At 36.6% G+C, this 10,362-nt stretch overlaps 1 protein-coding gene across 1 annotated transcript in view; it reads left to right on the top strand.

Moving 5' to 3' along the window:
- The first annotated feature begins 660 nt into the window (after positions 1-660).
- LOC135630858 (telomerase reverse transcriptase-like) overlaps positions 661-10,362 on the top strand; it is a 47,365-nt gene continuing 37,663 nt past the window's right edge. Inside the window, exons 1-2 of the mRNA XM_065138106.1 lie at positions 661-1,215; positions 8,428-8,505. Coding sequence (XP_064994178.1) covers positions 904-1,215; positions 8,428-8,505 — 390 coding nt within the window. The 5' untranslated portion in view covers positions 661-903. The remainder of the gene's footprint in view (positions 1,216-8,427; positions 8,506-10,362) is intronic.

The raw sequence follows: 10,362 nt of genomic DNA, 5'->3' as shown, positions 1-10,362 counted from the left end.
TATTAAGGTACAAAGACAAAATAAAATTTCAAAATCAAGAACGAGATTTCGTTAAGAGTTCGTCGAAAGTCCAAATGTTCGTCCATTATGTTATATGAAAAGTGATATGGCTTTAACACCGTGTTGTCGATACCTCGACATTGTGGACGACATGTTGGCACCGACAACAGATGGCTGGCACATCGGCTATTGGTGATCATCACATGACAAGCATGCGGACACTCCATGGCTCTTTCATGTCCCACCAATCAATCATCCTCCATCGTCCGTTCTACAGCACGTGTTACCACGTTACATCTTCGGTGCATGCAACCAAAATTGTCATACCACGTTTTAACGAGCGATGTTCCATCCAAATGTAACTGTTTTGGAAATCCACTACAAAATCAGTTCCACAAGGTATGTCAGAAGAGACAATTCGAATTCGGAATCCGTCCGACCTCTTCGATCAACTACTAACAAGGGTTTGAATTGGATTAACCAAGTTCGACTCGTGAGTGACTCGTAGCTTCTTCATACAATATATTAGGACTCTTCTGTAGCAAATGTTCCGACATGCATGACTCGGTTTGCACAATGTACCAAAATTTTCTTGCTGACATGCATTAGAAAAAGAAAAGAATAAACAACCTCCATTTGCTTCAGAATGTAGTACGACAGCATCGTACTCCGTGCAAAGCTTCCCGTCCAAGTTAGCTGCGTGATCTCCCTCGCCTTCCCTAAGCCATTGTTGCGCGCTCTTTCACCCTTTATCTCGATTTCCAATGCTGCCGCTGCCTCAGACGTGCACCTTCACCGTCTCCGCCACCGCCATTACCCCACGCTTGTCTTAGACTGGCCATCCATTTCTCGAGCCCCTTTCCCCTCATTTGAAGCTACTCAGAGCATCGGTTGCCTTCTCCGATGGCAAATAAGCGGAAACGGCAGCGGAAGCGCCTCCGCCGCGTCCCGGCGGCCCTCAGGAGGGTATACGGCGACCTCGTGCAAACCCTGGAAGCGGCGATCCTTTCCTTGTTGCCCCCTCCGCCGTCCTCTCCTACCGAGTGCCGCTGCCGCGGACGCCTCTGCCTCGGCTGCGGGACGCCCGCTTATCTTCTCCGCCAAGACGATCCTCCGGACTACCGGATCCTACTGACCCGCGGCTTGTGCGTCCTCTCCTGCGACGCACCGCCTCCACCCAGGGTGTTTCACGGTGACGACGCTCCTCAGCGCGTGGTGAGCTGTAACCCTTTTCCTAATGGTGATTCGTCCCGAACGTTAGAGTTGTATCTCGTCTTAGGAGTTCGTTTCGGCTGGCTTCATCAGATAGCTTACGTGAATTGTGATGCATGAGAGTTTAGAGGGTAGCGACACGAGGGAATCATGCTTTAGTTGATGAAGGGTGTTAGCCCTTTTGTTTAACCTGTTGTTCTCCACGTTATTTAAATATCTCAAACTGGATTGTATGGTCGTATTTCATTGTTGGGGACGGAGGAGAATTTCAAAACCAAAAGAAATCACGGATATTAATAATAAAACAATCAGAAAGTTGATGATTTAACAACTCTTGTCCACCTCCACTGAGAAAAATCAAAATTTTCATTATATGAGATCAATTATAAAACCCTTGATTTATCCATTTCTTTACTATCCTCTTAAATAAACACTTGGATTTACATTTTTTCTCTCCCCGTCTCTAGAAATCCTAGAGAGCACTTTCTATAGGCACCCTAAAGAGAAACTCCAGAGTACTATAAGTAGTCCTCATGTCTTGTTTTTTTTATAAAAATCTAGAGATACATGAGATTCTTAGATAGAAACTAAATCCTATTTGTCTGAGTTTTCTTTTTCCATCAGGATTTCTTCTCGTACTAGGATTCCTTGTTCTCATGGGACATTGGCTTTAGGAATCCCAAAATATTTGTTAATTCCAATCATTTTTCCTTACTGGATATGAATTTTAAGGTTTCTGGCCTTTTATGTACCATTTAATCTACTATTTTAATGCGTATCGGTACCTCTTGATGTATGTTCAGTTGTTGTTTGGTATCGCCATATAATTTCCTTTTTCAGTTTTGCAAGAAATTAGTGTTTGCAGGCATATCTTTTAATCATTATTGTCTTGGAATCTTGATTTGATTCTCACCTTGAATATTGTATTCTATGTTCTGACTATCACCTTAAGATGCTTTATATACTTTGTTTTTAATTTTTATGGATCAGATGTCTGCAACTAGACTTGAACACACTGCTTTAACCAAAGTGCTTGTTATTTCTGTTCTTCTGCCCATGGATGGGGCTCAGTGTGGTGGTCCAAGGTGGAAGCCCTCTCTCTTCCAGTTATGTGACATGTGACACTGTTGATGATCTCCAGTTATGTGATAAGACGTGCTGTACTCTGTGGACAAGAAACTGAAGGAAGAACGAGAGATGAGTATTTAAAAAAGAAATTGTTTGGTTTTATGCCTGAAAGATCAGCTATATGAGTTATTTATATATATATATAAAAAGCTAATGGAAAAATATAGAGAGAATGCTGATTTCTTTATGATGTACATTGTCTTAGAGAAGTCTATGACACAGTTCTTAGTATTTTTGGGGTGGGTTTTAGAGGTGAAAGTAGTATTTAATAATTGTGGTGTAGTCAAAGCTATGTATTCTGAAGTAGTTACTAGGATATAAAAGCTTGCCTAAATAGTTTCTTATTTACTTGGTAAAGATGAACTCAATAGCCATTTACAAGAAATGCCTCTATAATGTATGCAATTTTCAGTTATATTATTTTGATTGATGAGAGTTAAATTGCAATTAATTCTACAAACAATAGAAACTAAAGTATTTATGCTTGGTTAAACTAAGATAAAAAATATGAAATGAAATATTAGATATACTAAGATAAGAAATGTGGGTGTAGTTTAAATGGATGGACAAGAAGTTCATGCAAGTTTTAGTTTCCTTGGAGTTTGGATCTTTTATTCAAGACGAAAGAGATTGGTTTCACACCGTATTTATAGGAAAAGCTAGGTGATTAAAATGGATAGGGTTGTTGGTTTTTTTGTGTGATTATTTGTGCACCTTAGATAAAAGGAAGGATTTCTAAGATAGTGTAACCATGGATTATAGTTATAGCCTTTTAGGCAATTAAGGAGTTATGCGTTCAAAATATTAGTGTTCTTGGGTTGAGGATGCCTAGATGGATATATAGGGTTCCCAAAACAAGAATCAAAATTTTTTTATGAATAATTCAAAATTATTTAAGATGTCGTGAACATGCCTGAATGAGACTTATGAATTCCATGGTTAGAATGGGTGAATAGATTACGATTAGTACTCTAAGGAGATGTAAAGAGAGTTCTAATAAAACTTTACTAACGGCAATGAAAAGAGACTGGAACCCTTTCAGTACAAGTAGGATTAATGACCTATACAGAGGTCATCCATGTAGGCTACCCCAAATAGTTGATACATTACAACTTGTTGTCTTGGTCGTTTCCTTAGTGGTGACTTCTTCGAAGACTCCTTTCTCCTTCTAAAGCGAATCCTTTTCAATGGTTCAACATTATGATGCCATCATTTTAATAGGCTTTCCTCTATGAATGAAGTCCCTTTGTGAATGATAGGGATGCAACAAATCATTAGAGTTCTTGATCTTCCTCTCGAAGATCATTGGTAGTAAATGGATGAGCTTGGAGGTGGCTAGCCATTTGGTTGCTAGTGATGCTAACCTTGACATGGAGATGCCAATATGACAGGTTATAAATGGAAGGTTCTAGGAGCATGATCATTTAAATAGTTATCCGATGGTCAGAATTGTAACCTAGAATTGCAGGTAGGGTTATCAAAGGAAACAAGGGATAATTTTAGGATCACATTGGATTTCACATATAGTCTATGTAAGTTTTGCTAACTTATGTTGGTGTAAGCGTAAGGGGAGATCAAATCTTAGGGTGATGTCACTTGGCAATTTTGTCTTACTCATGGTAAATGGAGAGGTATTTTAATAAATTAGAGGGATGACTCTAGTATAATGGATTTCCTTTCCATGTCCTATCTGATGAAATAATATCTTTCCTTATACTTTTTATATTTTTATCAATTATTTCTTTAATAGAATGATGTCTCTTTGTTAAGCTATCTTTGATTACCTGTGGAAATTTGTAGGTGTGACAATTAAGATGTTTTATTGTAATCATTGATAAGTTCTCTCTTAACATAAATTAATTACTATAAATAATATATTATTTTATTTAGATAATTAATTTCTTTGTTTGTGTACTATGGTTCAGGAAATGATTAAAATTGATTTCCTTAATCATATGGATATGTCAGGAATTTTGCCAATCAATTAAATTATTAATTGATTTATTTCCTAACGAGTGATGTGATTTTTAGGAAGTAAATAGTTTATATTCCATTTTTGTGTGTGTGCCATAAGAAATAAATATGATATTTCTATCTTTATGTGTGAAAGCAAATTAAAAATAAATTAAAAATAAAAATTAAATTACTACTTACCTTTCGAGGATATTTTATCTTCTCTTATATAAAGGGGCTCCTTCTCCCTCAGTTCTCATCGAGCCTCACAATGGGAGGGTTGAGAAAATGATTTTTTGAGGAGATGATCTTGAGAAAAGGATAGCTGAGGAGAGGTAGGATCCTCTATTCTTTTTTAATCAACTTTAATTCATGTTTTAAAATCTTGATATTAAGATTTTATGATGCATAATAATATTTTAATTTTAAAATTTTATAATTAATAAATAATTATAATTGATTTGTGATGTTAGAATGATTATTTGATTTATATTGATATCTAAGCTTAAGTGAATTTTAATATTGATTTAATTATTAAAATTCTTATTTTTGGATTAACATAATAGTTCTAATTTATTTAATTAGATATATTTGTGTTTCAAGAATTATGTGTGAATTTTTATGATTTAATTAGTTTTAAATTTAAGATTATGAATTTAAATTATTTAATTTATGGATTTTAGTTACTCTTTAATAATTTAAAATATTGAAATCTAATTTGATAAGAGGAGTCTAATTGGGGTCTGACTTGAGTTAGGTTGATATGCTAGAACGAGTCGACCCAGCCTTTATGACTAGGTACGATCCAGCTTATGTGACCAAGTACGGCTCAGCCTTTGTGGTAAGGTACAATCCAACTTATGTGGCCAGACACGACCGAGCCCATGTGACCAGGTATTACCCAGCCCATGTGGTAAGGTACGACCCAACCTATGTGACTAGGCATGACCCAACCCATGTGGCAAGGTATGACCCAACCCATGTAGCCAGACATGGTCCAACTCATGTGGCCAAGTACAACTTAATCCATGTGGTCATATACGACCCAACATGCGAGCTAGGCGTGACCTAGTTCAGTGGTAAGGCTCAGCCCAACTTGTGAGTGAGGCTCAGCCCGGTCCGCGAAGTTAGACGCACCTAGCTATGCGATTGGCACTAGACACATTATCACTCCTCTATCTAGCCTGTTATACCTCAACCTAACCTATTACTTGGAACAAGCATGTATGGCGCAAGTGACTCGTCTAAGACTCGGGTGGGTTGGTTCAGTTTGGGCTAGCATTATACGTCATAGTCCAATTTTCTCATCCTTTATTGGTTTAAGCTCATTAATTGACTGAATCAGACATGTTTGATCAGTTCAAGTCGGTTTCGGGTGATTCCAGACCAACTTGACTAATTTAAACCTACTTGACCTAATTGAAATCAATCAAATCTAAATTAGACCAATCTAGGGTGATTCCAGACCGGTTCTATAAGGATATGAGGTTGGTTCCATTATGTCCTTATTGAATTGAGTTTGGTTTAAGTCAATTGGGCTATTCCAATTAGGGTTTGGTTGATTGAGGACTACTGAGAGATTGATATATCATAATTTTATGATTTGATGAACTTAAAAGCAAGGTATGTAATTTCGAATGGTATCGCCCGGTATGGACAGTACATACCGGTCCGATGGCATACCGGTACGCGGACCGCCCACTACCGGGCGGAACGTTTAAAAGCGTCCCGTATTGGATGATATGAGGTAATATCGGGCGGTAACGATCAAAATTTCAACCGTTACCGCCCGACACAACGGTTTAACGATCGATTTCAACCGTTACCGCATTGTAACAGTGCTACAGTGCTCCAACGATCAAATTGATCGTTGGAGCCCTTTCTCATGGTATTTAAACCCTCTTCTCCCCTATTTCACTCCATTACATTCTCATACTCTCTTAAACTATCTCAAACTCTTTTTTTCTCACATTTGTGCTCTTCTAAACTCTACAAAACAACGATTTATGACGAATATGATTCATGACGATCAGCCTACGATCAGCACCACATTGATGCATCAATGGCATACGGTGTATCAATACACTATGTCATGAGATCAATTCCCTGATTGGGTCCAACAAACATATCATATTGATATGCAGATGTATAGGATCGAGGACCCCGATCCACCACCCGTGGAGGCCCGTCGTTCGTTTTGGTGGTAAAATCAGCAATCAGGTATATCTACATATGTGATTATTTAATTAATTTGAATTTTAGCGTTTATATTGTAACAAAATAGTCGAACAATTTAAATGATTTTTCTGTAGATATTTTAATATTTACACAAGGACAATCTGAAATGGACTGAAATACGAATCTTGCACAAGATATTCTTCAAAGCCCGAAAAAGATATGTGATAGTATTCTTACCTAATTTACATTGATTTTTCTAAACTTATGTTATTACTATATTTATTTCTAACTTAAAAAACTCTATCCTAACTTTTTTTTTATTTTCAAGTATTTTCGGAGGGTTTTACACCTAAATTAGGTGTACCGCTTGGTATGCCCTAGCGTACCGCTCGGTACACGGTACCGTACCGAGCCAACCTCGAAACACCGGTACGGTACGGTATTGCATACCTTGCTTAAAAGTTTTATCTGAAGGTGTCGTTTAGAAATGATTATTGATTTCCTACTTTTTAAGTTTATGATATTGATACGATTGTTACCTTGTAGTATATGTGATTATGATAGTGGTCCACATTGGAAGTACAACCTATGAAAGGAGCTACGAGCCTATCACAGTGCGGATTCACCAATGGACATAGTCTAACATATCATACATCAAGTATGGTCCTTCATAATATTTTATAATATTATTTCTTGGATGCATGCGTGAATAAATGGATGAATATAAATGAACGATCATGGTTTTTTATATATCCCTATCGAGGGCAGGTAGAGCGATTCTCTTCAGGGATTAATGAGCCATCAGACGTGACGGTTAGACGGTTTCTCCATCAACTATTGGGAGGAATATGTCTCTATTTGGGCGAGTGAGAGATACCACTCCATCCGCTGTTAGGAGTGCGATATGGGTTCTCTTTATCTGCTGTTGGGAGGAATCTATCCCGTGGAATATGTTTCTCCATCTGCTATTGGGAGAGTGTACCATCGGGTGTGATGTACACCTTTGTTATCTGACTGTTATGTATGTGTTGCATGTGACTGATGCATGATTTTATTTATTGCATAATAATTATCATTGTCTTTTTGATGCATAAGTTTTATGATGAATCAATATATTATCATTTCATATTAAATTATTGATATTTGTATATGTTTCATAGATATTGAAGATTATTTTTATGATTTTTCAAAGATTCCTACCAGCATGTGTGGTTGTTGATATGTTTTTATCTTATATTTATTTTTAGAATAATTCACTATCTTATAATAGATCTGAGACTTGGGTGGAAGAAACTTATCATCACTTGTGGTTGTACCAAGAAGATGTGGTACTGTTTCTTGTTAATAAAATATTTACTATTGTAAAGATGAAGATTTGAATTCAAGGATGAAAAAAAAAAAGTGTCTTTTGTAAATTATGAACAATAAAATAGTGATTTATTATTTTTTTTAAATTTGAGATGTGACAATTATCACTTATATTGTTGTAGTTTTATGATTTAAGTATATGATGTACAATTTAAATAACATCTGATCATAACATGCACACTTCAAAACTCTATAAACGGTGTCGAGGAGATTATTATATCATGTCAAAGTCCAAAAGACTTGCATATTGCCGATACTACACATATCTAAGAGTTCTATTAGATATATAAGCATCCTACATGTATATCATAAGTACATGAGTGCATTCAATCCTCATGTCTTAAATCTTAATTTGTTTGGAACTACGATTAGTGTTGGAATTTGAATTCAATGTGATAAACATTGTAGAGTTTTGTGCTTCATATCTTACTACTGATGTTCTATCATATTTATGCCATCTTTTCAAGAATTGCTTGACACAAGAACATGACTACTCTGTATTTAGGAGTTTTGTATTTTGTTTATTCTTTCTTTCTTGAGTCTTACCCGTTGGTTTAATATTTCATTAAATAATTAATATATGTCCAGCTTGTTAGGAATGCAAGGGAATTGATACTAGATAACATGCTTGAAACCATGAACGTGTTATGCAATGGTCACGATAAGGTACACATTACTTTATGTCATGCTGCAAAATATATTTCTCATTTATTTGTTTAAAATTGTGTTATACTTGCACTATTAACTAGTTGGTTTAGTAATTGGCATTTTCAAACTCATGTGTAAGCAAAATTTTTGAGATGAGAAATGTTATATGCCAACACATATATTGGCTCACATTAGTTTGTGAAACATGCAATGGTCACAATAAGGTACACATTACTTTATGTCATGCTGCAAAATATACTTCTTATTTATTTGTTTAAAATTGTGTTATACTTGCACTATTACCTAGTTGGTTTAGTAATTGGCATTTTCAAACTCATGTGTGAGTAAATTTTTTGAGATGAGAAATGTTATATGCCAACACATATTGGCTCACAGTAGTTTGTGAAACATGCACTAATGACTTTTGTGCCACGTGATGCATGTAAAGACAGCAACCACACCATCATCTGGTGTTGGAAATTTAGTATGCCTTGATGTATTGGTGCATACTACTTGTTATGTAACCTTCCTAATTTTTGTTTTCTAAATAAGAATTCCATCTCATATAAAAATAGGTAAGTTGGTTAGAGTAGAATAATAATTTGATAGTTTCAACTTTCAATTTATTTGATAAACAATAAAGAAGTGCTATATTAGTATTTATACCAAATGCATCCAATATAGTTGAGACAAAGTAGCTGTGTTGTAAGAAGCATAAAATGTCTCTCTTTTCCATGTATGCAAATCCTAGCCTTAAGTGCTCTAAGCCTCAATGTTTGAGCAGTTTGGCATGCTAGAAATTTTGAGTTATTTGTTAAATTCAACAACAACCACAACAACAAGAAGCTGTAATGTCCCAACTATTTGGGGGTAAGTTGCATGAATCTTCTCACATAAACTAATTTTCATCATGTCTATGGTAAGTTAGTTTTGCTGCCTACTATCCTTGTGGTGAGCAGCATCTATAAATAGGAAGTGAAGGTTTGGCATATTCATAGTGAATATGGGATCTCATTCAAAGAACAAGTAGTACGAAGAACCAGAAGTGTTTTTTTTTTTGAAGTTGTATGGCTAATGCAATGAAATGTCATTGATAAGCAGTGTTGACGTTTTAAGAGGTTGGTGGGCAGGCTATAAATGAATAATCTTGAACTGTACAAGGGGCATTTGTGTCAGATCTGGTTACTGATTTAATTGGATCATATCCCATTGGATTTGTTCTAAGATAATCCATATTCCATTTGGTTAGTATTGGGATCCTTTATATGGTCTAGAGTCTCTAGACCAAGGTTTGTAAATTTGTACTGTATCAGAGTATTGAGCTCAGCTTGGTACGGTACGGTACGGTACGGTATACCGAGCGGTATGTTCTGGTGTATCGCTTGGCATATATATATATATATATATATATATATATATATATATATATATATATATATATATATATGTTTAAAATAAAAAGGTGATGTCGCCTCGTTTTTTTGCCTGCGTGAGGAGAAGAAACCGAGGTTTCCTTCTCCTCGCGCAAAAAAGGGCGATGAGGCGACGTCGCCTTGTTTCTTCTGCCCGCGTGGGGAGAAGAAACGTCGCCTCAACAACGCTCAGTTTCTTCTCCCCATGACGTCGTCGAGGTTTCTCCCCACGCGAATGAGAAGTCGCCGACAACGACACCGAGGCCTTGTCGTCTCAAACGAGGAGGAGGTGACATCTCATCTACAGCCGGCAAGGGAGGGTGGCGACGAATCGGGATCGTCGAGGGAGAGCGACGATAGATCTCCAAGTTCTCCCTTTTCTTCTCCCTCTTTTTTCTTCTCCCTTGGCTAATACCACCCGGTAGCGGGCGACGATGGTTGAAATCGATCGTCACCGACCGAT

The sequence above is a fragment of the Musa acuminata genome, chromosome BXJ3-2 (genome assembly GCF_036884655.1).
Source record: "Musa acuminata AAA Group cultivar baxijiao chromosome BXJ3-2, Cavendish_Baxijiao_AAA, whole genome shotgun sequence".
In the NCBI taxonomy this organism is placed as follows: domain Eukaryota; kingdom Viridiplantae; phylum Streptophyta; class Magnoliopsida; order Zingiberales; family Musaceae; genus Musa; species Musa acuminata.
The sequence above is the reverse complement of the archived record's forward strand: the minus strand, read 5'-3'. Positions and strand labels throughout refer to the sequence as shown.